Genomic DNA, 15,159 nt, shown 5'->3' with positions numbered 1-15,159 from the left:
GGGAGGTTCACCTCTATGAGCCTTCCCAGTCCACACGACTGTCTGTCCATGATTTGCTTTAACTCCCATAGAAGCTTTATGGGTAGGTGCGGCAGGGTTGTTAACACATATGTGTTTGCATGCGTGTGTGTGGCATGTGTAGAGACATCCCCCCTACTACTGCTTTTAGATTTTACCAGAGACAAGTTGTGTTTGGATTTTGTCACAGAATGAGTAGGGAGATTATGGTATATTACACAGACCACATTGGAATCCTGCTGTGTCCTGACGCCCTCTGAGACCTTGGCCATATTTCTCCCTCTCTGGGCCTCAGTTTCCTCACTGGTAGTTTGGAGAGAGGAACACAGAAGGAGGAAGAGATGACCTCCAAGGGCCTTTTCATCTCTGATATTGTGTGATTATCTACCTATGTTATAAGAGGAGGGAACTGAGGGACAGGAGAGAGAATTGACCCTCTCAAGGTCATCCAGAGGTCGTGGTTGAGATGGCACTCCAGGTAGATTTCCCACCTCCCAAGTCAGTGCCCTCTAGGACCTGATATGCCCACCTGAAGCCAAGTAACATGAGGGAGGATTTGTGTTCCTGGCACCCCTTATGTGCGTAACACCATGCTAAGTGCTGGAAGGGGGCAAAGGACATATCAAAGAAATGGTTCTGTATGTATGTGGTGTGTGTGTGCTGTGTGTGTGTGTGTGTGTGTGTGTGGTGTGTATGGTGTGTGTGTGTGGTGTGTGTGTGTGGTGTGTGTGGTGTGTGTGTGTGGTGTGGTGTGTGTGTGTGGTGTGTATGGTGTGTGTGTGTGGTGTGTGTGTGTGGTGTGTGTGGTGTGTGTGTGTGGTGTGTATGGTGTGTGTGTGTGGTGTGTGTGTGTGGTGTGTGTGGTGTGTGTGTGTGGTGTGTGTGTGTGGTGTGTGTGTGGTGTGTGTGGTGTGTGTGTGTGGTGTGTGTGTGTGGTGTGTGTGTGTGGTGTGTGTGGTGTGTGTGTGTGGTGTGTGTGTGTGGTGTGTGTGGTGTGTGTGTGTGGTGTGTGTGTGGTGTGTATGGTGTGTGTGTGTGGTGTGTGTGTGGTGCGTGTGTGGTGTGTGGTGTGTGTGTGGTGTGGTGTGTGGTGTGGTGTGTGGGTGTGGTGTGTGTGTGGTGTGTGTGTGGTGTGGTGTGTGTGTGTGTGTGGTGTGTGTGTGGTGTGTGGTGTGTGTGTGTGGTGTGTGTGTGTGGTGTGTGTGTGGTGTGTGTGTGGTGTGTATGTGTGTGGTGTGTGTGTGGTGTGGTGTGTGTGTGTGGTGTGTGTGTGGTGTGTGTGTGTGGTGTGTGTTTGTGGTGTGTGTGTGTGTTTGTGGTGTGTGTGTGTGGTGTGCGTTTGTGGTGTGTGTGGTGTGTGTTTGTGGTGTGTGTGGTGTGTGTGTGGTGTGTGGTGTGTGTGTGTGGTGTGTGTGTGGTGTGGGGTGTTTGTGTGTGGTGTGGGGTGTGTGTGTGGTGCGTGTGTGGTGTGTGGTGTGTGTGTGGGGTATGTGGGGTGTGTGTGTGTGTGGTGTGGTGTGTGTGTGTGCGGTGTTTGTGTGGTGTGTGTGGTGTGTGGCGTGTGTGTGTGTGGTGTGTGTGTGATGTATGGGGTGTGTGTGGGTGGTGTGTGTGTGTGTGGTGTGTGTGTGGTGTGTGTGTGTGTGATGTGTATGTGGTGTGTGATGTGTGTGTGGGGTGTGTGTGGTGTGTGGGGTGTGTGTGTGTGGGGTGTGTGTGTGGTGTGTGTGTGTGGTGTGTGATGTGTGTTTGGGGTGTGTGTGGTGTGTGGGGTGTGTGTGTGTGGTGTGTGTGTGTGGTGTGTGTGTTTGGTGTGTGTGTGTGGTGTGTGTGGTGTGTGTGGTGTGTGTGTGTGGTGTGTGTGTGTGGTGTGTGTGGTGTGTGTGGGGTGTGTGTGGTGTGTGGGGTGTGTGTGTGTGGTGTGTGTGTGGGGTGTGTGTGTGGGGTGTGTGATGTGTGTGTGGGGTGTGTGTGGTGTGTGGCGTGTGTGTGTGTGGTGTGTGTGTGATGTATGGGGTGTGTGGGTGGTGTGGTGTGTGTGTGTGGTGTGTCTGTGTGGTGTGTGTGTGGTGTGTGTGTGTGTGATGTGTGTGTGGTGTGTGATGTGTGTGTGGGGCGTGTGTGGTGTGTGGGGTGTGTGTGGTGTGTGAGGTGTGTGTATGGTGTGTGTGTGTGTGGTGTGTGTTTGGTGTGTGTGCTGTGTGTGGAGTGTGGGGGTGTGTGTGTGTGGTATGTGTGTGGTGTGTGGGGTGTGTGTGTGGGGTGTGGTGAGTATGGTGTGTGTGTGGTGTGTGTTTGGTGTGTGTGCTGTGTGTGTGGAGTGTGGGGTGTGTGTGATGTGTGTGTGGTGTGTGTGTGGTGTGTGGTGTGTGTGTGGTGTGTGGGGTGTGTGTGGGGTGTGTGTGGTGTGTGGGGTGTGTGTATGGTGTGTGTGTGTGGTGTGTGTGTGGTGTGTGGTGTGTGTGTGGTGTGTGGGGTGTGTGTGGTGTGTGTGTGGTGTGTGTGTGTGTGTGGTGTGTGTGTGGTGTGTGGTGTGTGTGTGGTGTGTGGGGTGTGTGTGTGTGGTGCGTATGGTGTGTGTGTGGTGTGTGTTTGGTGTGTGTGCTGTGTGTGTGGGGTGTGGGGGGTGTGTGTGTGTGGCGTGTGTGTGGTGTGTGTGGTGTGTGTGTGGTGTGTGTGTGGTGTGTGGGGTGTGTGTGTGTGGTGTATGTGTGGTGTGTGGGGTGTGTGTGTGGGATGTGGTGTGTGGGGGGTGTGTGGCATGTGTATGGTGTGTGTGTATGGTGTGTATTTGGTGTGTGTGCTGTGTGTGTGTGGAGTGTGAGTGTGGGGTGTGTGTGTGTGTTGGGGGGGAGCGGGTGAGAAACTGACTCATATGCATGCTTGGTTGTACCAAGCGGCCATGGATACCTTCTGGGCCCTGAGTGGCCTCAAGGGAAAGACACAGAAGACACATATTGGACTATTTATACTGGATTCATCTCACACTTAAATGTCTTGTCCCTTGGCTGCCCCTAACACAAGAGCAGCTCAAAGCAATCCTGAGCCTTGACCTGGCCTCTTGCCACCTTCCCACCATCCCTGGCTTCTGAGGTGTCAGTCCTCATCTCCCAAATGGATCACTTCTGTTCCTGGACCTAGGCAGAGTCAAAGTAAAGGGCTGAGGACGAGTTGTGGCAAAGGAGCAGACGAGACCTGAGACCCTAACCCTGGAATTTTCAAATATGGAATAACCCTCGTTCTTTGCTGTGATGCCTCCACTACACAGTTTCGGAAGCAGCTTCCAACAAATCATGTGTATTGACCACCTACTCCATGTCAGGCACTTTAAAGACACAACTTTGCTGGGCGTGGTGACTTAGGCCCGTAATCCCAGCACTGTGGGAAGCCGAGGCGGGCTGATCACTTAGGGTTAGGAGCTTGAGACCAGCCTGGCCGACATGGTGAAACCCCGTCTCTACTAAAAATACCAAAAAAAAAAAAAAAAAAAAAAAATTAGCTGGAGGTGATGGCGGGCGCCTGTAATTCCAGCTACTCGGGAGGCTGAGGTGGGAGAATTGCTTGAACCCGGGAGGTGGAGGTTGCAATGAGCAGTCATCACACTACTGCACTCCAGCCTGGGCAACAGAGCGAGACTCAGTTAAAAAAAAAAAACAACACACACACAACCCACCCACCAAATGTTCGTGGCATTTCTATGAGGCAGGCACTGATTAGTGTCATTCTGCAAACAAGGAAATTGAGGCTCGGAGAAGACTTGCTCAAAGGCCCACAGCTAGTATGTGTGCCTGTGGGTGTGGGGTGGAATTGAAACCTAAGTTTGTCTGCTTCACCCTTCCTCATACCTCTTCAGCTGATGGGGGGCTCCATATGGTGGGGGAGGCAAGGGGCTTGGTTTCCCTATCAGGACCATGAGAAGTTTGAATAAGATGATCTGAGAGGGCCCTTTCAGCTCTGACAGGATCTGTCCTGGGCATTCCCCACCCCTCAAACCCCTCAGTCTCCCACATTCAGGGGGCCTGGCTCAGAGAGGGAAGGTGGCTCACAGCAGCCTGTGCCCTTGACTGAGCTCCCGAGCCCAGAGAGCCTGCCTTTCTGACTGGGGCCTTGAAGCAGCAGCATTGGAAAAGGGAGCACGCAGTCCAAGTGTGTGTGTGGATCTGGCAGGCTGCCTCTTAGCCCTGAGATCCAGCCGTGTGTTGATTCACATCTGCCAAGGACATGCGCAACCACAGACCTGTGTGTATGCATGCGCATGCACATGGGCCTTCACGCCGTGTGCATGCTTTTGTATGTCTACAGGCTTTTTGGAGACGTGCCTGGCTGTGTCTCTGTGTGTCCCCCAAGCTTGTGCGTAGGAGGGTATGTATCTGATGTGCCTGTGTGCCTACCTCTGTATATGCATGCATGCATATGTGTGTGAGTCTACATCATGCTAGGAATGTGCACTGTTTGTGTGTACATGTGCATTTGCCTGCTTGTGCCACGGTATATGTGTGTTCGTCTCTATGTGTGTATGTGTGTACGCACACTTGAATGGTGTGCCTGTGCATATGTGTGTGGGGCTGAATGTGCACAAATGCACGTGTATGTCCTCTGTGGACACGCACATGAGTGAATGTGTGCAAATGTCTGGGACCCGGGATAGAGATCCTCAACCTTCTCTTGGGGCTGTCCTAGCCCACCAGTTTTATTTTGTTTTGTTTGAGACATAGTCTCAGTCTAATGGCCAGGCTGGAATGCAGTGGTGAGATCATGGCTCACTGCAGTTATCCTCCTGCCTCAGCCCACAAGTAGCTGAGAAAACAGGCATGCATCACCATGCCTGACTAATTTTAAATTTTTTTTCTAGAGACAGAGTCTTACTATGTTGCCCAGGCTGGTCTTGAACTCCTGAACTGAAGTGATCCACCTGCCTCAGCATCCCAAAGTGCTGGGATTACAGGTGTGACACCATACCTATAATTACTATTCCTCCTCCTCCTCCTCCTCCTCCTTCTGAGTTAGGATCTCACTCTGTAGTCCAAGCTGGAGTGTAGTGGTGCAATCATAGCACACTGCAGCCTTGAACTCCTGGGCTCAAGCAATCCTCCCAATTCAGTCTCCCAAGTAACTGGGACTACAGGTATCCATCATGCATCACCATGCCCAGCTAATTTTTTTATTTTTCATAAAGGGTCTCACTATATTGTCCAGGCTGGTCTGGAACTCCTGGCCTCAATCAGTCCTCTCTCATTGGCCTCCCAAAATTCTAGAATTATAGGCATGAGCCACCGCCCTAAACCTAGCCCAACAGTTTCTAAGAGGCTGACAGGGGTTAGGACATGTTTGCTGGGTATCTGAGAAGTTGGGGGAATGAGTGCAAAGAGATTTAAATCCATGCCAAGCACCTAGAACAGTCAACCGGGGTAGGGGACAGAGGTGCCTCTCAGGCATCAAACCTCAAAGGCGCTTTAATTTTCCCTTCCCCCGTCGTTCTCCTTCCATCCAGCTCTCCATCATTTCTTCCTCTCCCATCCTCATTTCCACTGCAGCTGCCTCCTTCCTGGCCTCTGCACCTCCGCTTGGGCCTTTCCGCACCATCCCTGCCCACTACTGCTGGAGTGCTTTTTCTAAAACCGTCCACTTAATTATATCCCTATTGTACTGAAATCAGCCCCTTATTCCCCAAAACAGTAGTCACCAGAGTTTCAGATTTCATGGATGAGGAAAACGTTCTTAAATAAATAAATAGGGAAACAATCAGCATGTTGCAAACTTTGTAATTTTGCTGAGGGCAGACATTTAAAAAATTTCTCACTCATATTTTGTAGGAGAAAGATCATTTGAATCCCCACCCCCACAGGAAGGACACAACAGTCTCCAAATAAAGAATAGTCCTTTGAGTGGAATTAATTTAGTTTTATGAACACTGCACGACATTATCCCTACTTTTCTCTCATTCCACCACAGATGGTTGAAAAATCTCATTCGGGACCCCCACTAGGTGAGGACCATGAATCCACAGACCAATTCCAAACCCTTTTGGAAGTAGTCCCTGCTTCCCCTTCTCAAGCTCCTATCCCCTCTAACCCTACATTTGAGCCACATCACGAAAGAAGCCCTTCCCCCAGCCCACTACCATTTGACTGCCTCCAAACTCTAGCTCATGAAGTTCCCTCTGCCAGGCATGCCTGGAATGCCCTTCCCCCACTTTTGGACTGACAAACTCTTCTCTTCCTTTAAGCCTCAGACTCAGCCCAAATGTGACCTCCTGTGAAATCTCTCCAAGTCCCTCCCGGTGGAATGGATCTTTCCTTCCCAAAGGTCCCAGCATTCTTTCATCCTGTCTTACAGTCAGTCAGGCTAGTCGTTTGAAAGTCTTCCTCCTGGGTTGTACTGTGGGAAACCACACAGTGTCAAGAAAGGCATGGACTTAGGAGCTCAGATCCCAGCTCTGCCGGTCATATCTGAGCAACCTTGTAAATATTTCTTAACTATTCACAGTGCTCTTTCCCTATCTATAAAAGCAGGAAAGCAATGGGTTGTGCTGAAGATCACCACCACATGAATGAATTAAAAGTGCCTAGGTCTGGTACATAGTGGATACTAAATAAATATTAGTTTCTTGGTTCTTGAAAGTGGAATCATGCTTTACACACCCTTGTGAGTTCGGCTGTGCTCATGTATCCCCCATGGCCAGGATATAGTAGACACTCAACAAATATTTACTGACAAACTGACTATTTAGCACAATGTCTGGCATATAGTAGGTGCCTGGTAAATATTTGTCACTTTTCTTATATTCTCTTTGAGGACAAAAGCCATGTCCTTCTTTGCTTTCTTTTAAAAAATGGAGATGGCAGTCTCCCTATGTTGCCTAAGCTGCTCTCAAACCCCTGGCCTCAAGTGATCCTCCCACCTCGGCCTCCCAGAATGCTGGGATTATAGACGTAAGCCACTGTGTCCAGCCCTTTTTTGTCTTTGTGTAGCTCCAATGGTGCCTAGCACAGAGTATGTGCTTTGATATATGTGGATAGAAATTAATAATAATAATAATAATAATAATAATAGATACCATTGCTTGTGTGGATGCTCCTCACCAGGCATCCTACTAGGAACCTTACACACATTATCTCCTGGATTTGCATACATTTACTATGTAAACAATAACACCAACCTCATTACCCCATAAGGTTGGTGTTACTATGGTCCTCATTCTAAAGCTGAGAGGAAACTGAGGTTCAGAGAGGTTAAGCATCTTGCCTTTGTGGCAAGATCCAGGAAGCAACAGAGGCAAGTTTTATGAAAAAGAACCAACTAGCCGACTTGTTTTTATGGGAATGCAACAGAAGGTCACAGAACTGGTTAAGTAACAAAGGTGAGACTTGAACCCAATCCCTTTTAACTCTGAGAGCCTCAGGTAGTCTCAGAAGCCCATCTGGTCCGTTTTCCCAGCTGGCGCGCAATGGTCCGCGTCTGCCTCCTTCCCCCCTGAGCAGCGGGATGGGCTGGGGCTGGGCAGTCACTTACCTTCACCTTCCTGAAGCAAGACCAGAAAACGTCCAGCAGAGGCATGGTGGCGTGTGGGGAGCTGCTAGGGCCGGCAGGGCTGTGCCGGGCACGGTCCCCTCCCACTCTGGGGATGAGGCTAAAAGAGGCCCGGGATTCAGCGAGAGCCAGCCCGGGCCCTGCGCTCCATGAGGCGGCCCCGCGAGGGGAGAAGCGGAGAGCAGCGGTTGCCGGGGCTCAGCTGCCTTGACAGCGGGCGCCTCCCGCCTCCTGGAGGGCCACTGAGGGAGGGAAAAAGGGAGGGAGAGAGAGAGGCTGGCTAAGGAGGAGGGACCAGGAGGCGGGTCACTGATTCAAACTCGGCACCGTTAGCCAGTTGGCTGGAACGGGACAGCAATGCCAACTGAAATTCCCTGAACATTACAGTTCCCCGGCTCCGGGTGTCCGGCCCTCCTGCCGGCTCCCCTGCCAGCCCCGCCACCTGCATGCTGGCATTGCCTGCCTGCTTGCTTCTTGGCTGACTAACGCGCCAGCTCTCCTTGGGGACCTCTCGGTAGAGCCCAGACCACACAGGGCCTGTGGAAAGAATGCCAAGGAAAGGGGGCAAGGAAGGAGAGCCCCGACCCCAGCAGGACCGAACAAGGTGTGAATGCAGTCCACGGAAGGGGAAAAGCTTGCAGCCTCAGGAGCCCCTCTCAGACAGGAGCCCTGGCCCTGCCTCAGTGGATCATTCTCCAGCCCTCTAAAGTGAGGACTCTTGACTCACTGTGGCATCTCGGAGAGGCCCCTTCCTCCTGGGTCTCAGTTTTCCCAGCTGTACAATGAGATGCCTGGTTAGAGGTCTCTAAGTCTCAAATCTGTTCGGGGTTAGGTACAGGGCAAGTCTCAAAGAAACTTCACTCTGGACAACCACAGTTCTTGTCAGAACTCCCCTGCTGCTCCTGGGAGTCCATAGGAAGTCAGGTCTTGCCCCAAAGAGAATCGGAGCCCTAAAATGCCATTTCATCCATCCCCTTGCCTCAGGACATAACAGCTCTCTCCCAGCTCAGATAGACTGGGTGTATGCCCTTTTCTAAACATCTTCTGAAGAGATGATGGCTTCCCTCCTTTATCCAGTCCCATGCTCAGGACCCTCTAAGCCTAGAAGTTTAGCCTGGAATCTAAACTTGAACCCTCTGGATGCCCTCAAGTCGGTTCTTTTAGAGGAAAGAAAGTTAGCAGTAGGAAGTTCTAGAGGCTTTCTGGGCAGGAAGCCATTAGGAAGCACTGACCCTCCCCCTCTCTCAGCCCCTCCCCAGGCATCAGCAGGCAGGGTGCCATGGCTGGTGGCCAGAAGGCTCCCAGGGACCCCATGGCAAAAGGCCAGGCTTGGATCTCTGGAGGCACATGTCATCATGAGGCCCAGAATAACTTACTCTCCCTGGCCTCACTTCTGTTTCAGAGACCCAAGTTAGTCAGGCAAACAGCCAGGTCCTGGGTCCCTGGAAGGTCCTAGGCTGCTTTAAGCAAGCCTCTGCCTGCCTTCGAGGCCTTTCTTCATCAGTGGCTTTGTCTGGAGGTTTGTCCAGAGGCTCTGTGAGGGTCCCCCCAGCTCTGTTTACAACTTACTCTGTGGCCCTCAGTTTCCTGGTTTATACCAAGGAGGCTACAATCACTGACCTCACCCTCTCTCTAGCACCGACCTCAAGGGTGTCTCAGATGTGAGTTTTGTTGGGCTGTGTCGGGAAGATAGTCAGCAAGAGCCAAGATAAGTGGCTTCCCACCCACCTCCAGCTGAGCACAGGCTTATAAGGGGGAAGCCCTCTGCATGTGGGGGCGGAATAACGGGAGGAGTCAGAGCTCAGAGACTTTTCTCTGAGCATATGCCCTCCTGCCCTGCAGCCAGAGGCCTGAGGATGGAGAACTGGGAAGCAACTATTACAGTAAAAGCTGCCTGCCCTCCTAGGATGGCCTCATAGTCTTTCGCTCTCTGGAGTTCACCTCCTTCTTTCCATTCCGGCCCCTGGGAGATGTGTCAGCCACGCCCTTGGGCATTCATTCAGGAGGCATTAGTGCACAGCACACCACATTAAGCTAAGAAACCAGGAGACTTCAGTTTCAGTTCTGGGTCTCTCACAACAGTTTAGTCTTGAGGTGGTTTTAAGCCATGAACTCGGAAGTTGACTGCCTGGATTCAAAAACTAGTTGTTGCTCTTTAACTGGTGACCTTGGGCCTGTTACTGCCTTAGTGTTCCCATGCGTAAAATGGGCAATAATAATAGTACCTACCTCCTTTGGGAGGTTTAAACAGAATGAATTAAAGCATGTAGTATAGCGTCTGGCATAAAGTAAGTTCTCAATAAATGTTATTTGTGGCTCATTCTCCACCAGCCAGGAAGGATGTTGGTGTTAAGGTTGACATATCTATCAAGGATAATAACTACCGTGGCTTCCAGTGCTTTGATGAAACCTCAGATGCATGGGTTTCATATTATTGGAGCATTTATTGCTTCCCTGAGGGTTGCAGCTCTCTGTGTTTGCTCTGACCAAACCAAGGAAGAAGGCATGCGCAAATTTTTGCAGAAATTATGATTCCATAAAAGATTTTGAGGAGATGAGGAAGGCTGGTACAAAGTGATTTGGAATATAAAGAATTTCTTTGGGTTGAATTACAGAAGTTTGTCACTGACCTGTGTTCCTGAACTATGAAATATGAATATGTGGGCTAAGAAATGGTTTGTCTTCATAAACAATTAACAAATAAAAATAAATCTCCTTTGGTATTATTAAAGAAGCAGAGGCTTTGGAGCCAGACAGACTTAGATTTGAATCCTGGTTCTGCTACCTCCTAGCAGTGTACCCTTACAAAAGCCACTTCCCTTCCCTAAGCCTGTTCCCTCATCTGTAAACTGAGAGTCACTGCTTACATAAGGGGACTGCTGTTAGGAGTTAATGAGATAACATATGCTTGACACATAGTAGGTATTCAATAAATGTTAGCTCCCTTCCTCTCTCGTCTTCTCCTGAATGCTCCTGGCTCTCCCTGCTTCTGGTAAAGCAGAAGGAGCATTGATTTGACATTATTAGATGTGAATTTAGATCCAAGCCCAGCTACTTTTTTGGTTGTGTAACCACCTTAGCCAAGTCACATTACCTCTGGAACCTTCGGTTTTCATGGCTATAACAGGAGAATAAGGATAAAGATCTATGCTCACCTCCCAGGTTTGTCATTAAGAAAGAAGGAACAGGCCAGGTGCGGTGGCTCATGCCTGTAATCCTAGCACTTTGGGATGCCGAGATGGGCAGATCACCTGAGGTCAGGAGTTCGAGACCAGCCTAATATGGTGAAACCCTGTCTCTACTAAAAATACAAAAAATTAGCTGGGCGTGGTGGTGGGTGCCTGTAATCCCAGCTACTCAGGAGGCTAAGGCGGGAGAATCGTTTGAACCCAGGAGGCGGAGGTTGCAGTGAGCTGAGATTGCACCATTGCACTCCAGCCTGGGCGGCAAGAGCAAAACTCCGTCTCAAACAAAGAAAGAAGGAACATGCAGGACCTGATGTGAAGTGGTTCTCTCAGTTAACACAAGTTCTCCCTCCTTATCTCCCTTCTCCCCACATACCCCCATGGGGACTCTGAATCTGGCAGGTTCTCCCTTGCCTCACACCCAAGGCCTGACAACTGGCATAGCAGTCATGAAATCTGCTTTCTTTGGGTGGCAGGTATGGAGAGTGTAGCATTCAGGGAAGCTGGAACCCGGAGGGGCTGGGCAACTGTGCGCAGGCAAGCGGGGAGGCTAGCACATCAACCTCGCCTGATCAGCTGCTTGATTTCTCCACTCGGGAACTGGCACTGCCCACAAGGGGGTGCCTTGTTTAAGGCCCAAGTCACCGGTCTATGCCAAGGAACCCAGGTGAAGGAGAAGACAGGCCAGGCCCGGTATGGCTGAGGCCCATGAGGAAGGAAGAATGGCCTTTCTCCCAAAGTTACTGTGTCCATTCCTGTGCCAGATATTGAGCAGAGCACATCTGTGACCATTGGGGGACCAGACAGAAAACTATATGGAATGAGAAAGGAAGTCAGACCTACAAGAACAGGACCACTGTACACTATTAAAAGTTATGAAGGATTTCATGGAGTTTTTATTTATGTGGGTTACATCTATCCATATTCACTATATTAGAAATTAAGATGGAAACATTTAAGGAATATTGCTTGATTGATTTGTTCATTGTCAAAGTCATGCTTAAAAATTAAACATGTTAATATAAATAACATATTTTAGAATATATTTTTAATATTTTATGAAGTATAACAATATTTTACAAAACAAAAATAAATTTACCGAGAAGAGTGGGGAGGTTTTACATTTGTTGTTATTCTCTTTGATAATTTGGCTGGATTCAGAAGCAGCTGGATTCTCATAGCTGCTTCTGCTATGTATTGAAGTATATGAAGAAAATTCTGCCTCCTGCGGATATGTTAGTTTGAAAAGATCTCCTTGACCTTTGGAAAGATTCTCAGGGACCTTCAGGGATTCTTTTCTTTTCTTTTTTTTTTTCTTTTTGGACAGGGTCTCTGTCACCCAAGCTGGAGTGCAGCGGCACGATCATAGCTTATTGTAGCCTCGAACTCTTTCACCTCAGCCTGTTAAGTAACTGGGACTACAGGTGCACTAATATAGCATATATTTAATGTATTTTTTTATATAAATATATTTAGAGATGGGGGTCTCATTATGTCGCCCAGGCTTTCCAGGGATTCTTGGACCACAATTTGAGAACCACTGCATTAGAAGATCTTAATTAGACCTCATTAGAGAGTCCTGGCCTGGAATGTCTGAACTGGAGGTCTTGCAGAGCATCCTGTTTGAAACCCCCCTCATTGAGTAAAAAAAGGAAACTGAGGCCCAAATAAGGAAGGAGAATACTCAAATTCACACAGCAAGTCAGTGGCAGAGCTCAGAGTTGGATCCAGGTTTCCTGCTTCCTAGGAAAGTTATTTTCCCACCACCTTTGAATAAAATACAGCTATATATTCTAAGGGTGTCAGTTGTGATACACTGGAGAGTACCTGAGTCTGGATAATAGAGAGGCTTGTGTCCTAGCACAATTACTAGCAATTACTTGCTAGTAATTGATGCAGCAGTCATATATTTTTAGAGCATCCAAGAATCATAGCATGGATGCCAATAAGGTAGTGAGTTTCCTGTCACTAGATGCAGATGAGGAAAAGGTTGACTCAGCTAACCACTTGGGTGGTTCAAGAGTCTAAGAGAGGTGACTATAAATGGTACTTACTCCACAGTTCAGGCAGGGTTCCCATGCAGGGCCAAATCAGTCACTTTTCCACATTGAGCCAGGGACATGGTAGGCAGGAAAAGATTAGAAGAATTCTTCCTCATTTATTTTGTTAAAAATGATTTATGTATCTATTTACATTCTACTTTTCATTCAATAATATCCATTCATCCATTTGACAAATATTTATTTGACATCTACTCTATGCCAGGCAATTTGCTGGGTGCCTTGTTCCAATAAAAATCATAAGTGATTTCAGATGAGAATAATACATCTCATTGCGCTAGAAAAGTACCTTTCTCATCTCCTTTTATTTCAATCTCTACCTGTTTATTTTATGCTCATTTTAGTGAGTACCATGAACCCAATGAACCCTTGATTACTGAGTGTGTTTAAGGGTATATTAGTCAGGGTTCTCCAGACAGACAGAACCAATAGGATATATATATATATATATATATATATATCCTATATATATAGGATATATATATATATATATATATATATATATATATATCCTATATATATAGGATATATATATATATCAGGAGAATTGGCTCATGCAATTACGGAGGCTCAGAAGTCCCACAACAGGCTGCCTGCAGGGTCTGCAAGGTCTGCAAGCTGGAGACCCTAGAATGCTGGTAACGTTCATGGTTCAGTCCAAATCTGAAGGCCTTAGAACAAGGGAAGCTGAGGTGTAACTCTCAGTCTGAGGTTGAAGGCCTGAGAACCCCAGTGTTGTGGAGGAAGCGCTGGTGTAAGTCTAGAGTTCAAAGGCTGGAGAACCTGGAATTCTGATGTCCAAGGACAAAAGAGGAAGACTGTATCCTAGCTCCAGCGGGTAATTCATCATATCTGCCTTTTCTGTTTTTGCTCTCTGCAGGCCCCCAGCAGACTGGCTGGTGCCCGCTCACATTGAGAGTGGATCTTCCCCACCTAGTCCATCAGACGCATGCCCTGATCTCCTACAGAAACATCCAAAAATAGTGCTTTACTAGGTTTCTAGGTATTCCATAATCCAGTCAAGTTGACACCTAAAATTAACCATCATAGGAGTAATAGTGAAGAATCAGAAAAGTAAACTTGGACAGAACTTGGTGTTTGTATTTCATCATTTTTTTCCTGGTCTCTGAGCATTTGCCAATCTTTTAATTAATGCATTCCACTATAACAGAGGGAAACAGCTAAGCTTGGTGGAAAGAAAATAAAGTTTTTGGCATTCCACAGGAAGGCAGGGACTTGAGAAAGGCGTAAGTCTTGATTTCCATTTCTAATCATTACTGTAGAGAATAGAAGCATAGAAGTGCTCCTACGAGACAAACATTTGTGTAACAATCTCCAAACAACAGCTTATTCTCCTAGAGAGAAATATGGTATTTTACGCAGCTCCTCAAGGGCAGAAACTTCCTCCTGAGGGAACATGATTTTCCAAGGCATGTGTATTTTCAATGCAGAGCTATACACATTAGCATCTAGCGCCTTCTGCTAATAGGTCACAGGATCTTATATCCAGGCCTTTTACTTTCACCCATGTGTTCATTCAGTAGACCTTACTGATTAGCACTCTGTGCTTGGCGCTGAGGATACAGAGATGATGATGATGATGATGATGATGATGATGATGATGATGATGATTATGATTTATAACAATTGCTAAGATTTATTGGGCATTTTTGTGTACTCTTTCAATTCTAAGCACTCTCATTTAGTTTTCACAGTAACATTATGAAGAAATTACTCTTATAATTTTCATTTCACGGATGAGAAAACTGAGTCCCAGAGAGGTAAGAAATCTTGCTCAAGGTCACACAGCTGGTAGGTGACAGAACTGGGGTTCAAGCAAAAGCCACCCCACTCCAGAGCCCATTCTTTTACACTTTGCTGACTGTTCAAATATGACCCCCACCCTGGCAAAGGGCTGACTCATGCTCCACAGGAGAGTTAAGCCAACCAGACAAACAGCCTTGATCCAAAATACAGCATGAGGGGGTGGAAGCAGAGAGTCAGAGAAAGTGTTATTGGAAGCTAGATGAGGGTCAACTCAAGGAATAAGAAAGCTTGAGGGAAGAGGTGACATTCGTGTTGATAGATGAGCAGGTTTTGGGGAAGTGATGGGGTGAGTATTCTTGACAGAAGAAACAGCATAAGCAAAGGTCTAAAAGTAGGAATTCAGAAATTACATATGAAGAAGTTCATTCAAGATGTCTCCAGTATAGGGTTCATAGGATCACAATACTGAGCAAATAAAAGTACAAGGTGCCCAGTTAAAGTTGGACTTCAGATAAATTTTAATACAAGTGTGTCTGAAACTCACCTTTAACTGGGGTCCTATATTTTATACAGCAACCCCAAGAATGCATAAATGAGAA

The 15,159-nt window shown here is 47.7% G+C and overlaps 1 protein-coding gene across 2 annotated transcripts in view; it reads right to left on the bottom strand.

The window, feature by feature from the left end:
- The window catches only part of STARD8 (StAR related lipid transfer domain containing 8), a 79,458-nt gene extending 71,667 nt beyond the window's left edge, over window positions 1–7,791 (bottom strand). The window contains exon 1 of one of the 2 annotated variants that reach the window (XM_028842495.2): window positions 7,531–7,791. In XM_028842495.2, coding sequence (XP_028698328.2) covers window positions 7,531–7,575 — 45 coding nt within the window. In that variant the 5' untranslated portion in view covers window positions 7,576–7,791. The remainder of the gene's footprint in view (window positions 1–7,530) is intronic. The other variant, XM_028842494.2, reaches the window with a different exon arrangement.
- Between the last annotated feature and the right edge of the window lie 7,368 nt (window positions 7,792–15,159).

Source organism: Macaca mulatta, chromosome X (genome assembly GCF_049350105.2).
Source record: "Macaca mulatta isolate MMU2019108-1 chromosome X, T2T-MMU8v2.0, whole genome shotgun sequence".
NCBI classification, from domain to species: domain Eukaryota; kingdom Metazoa; phylum Chordata; class Mammalia; order Primates; family Cercopithecidae; genus Macaca; species Macaca mulatta.
The sequence above is the reverse complement of the archived record's forward strand: the minus strand, read 5'-3'. Positions and strand labels throughout refer to the sequence as shown.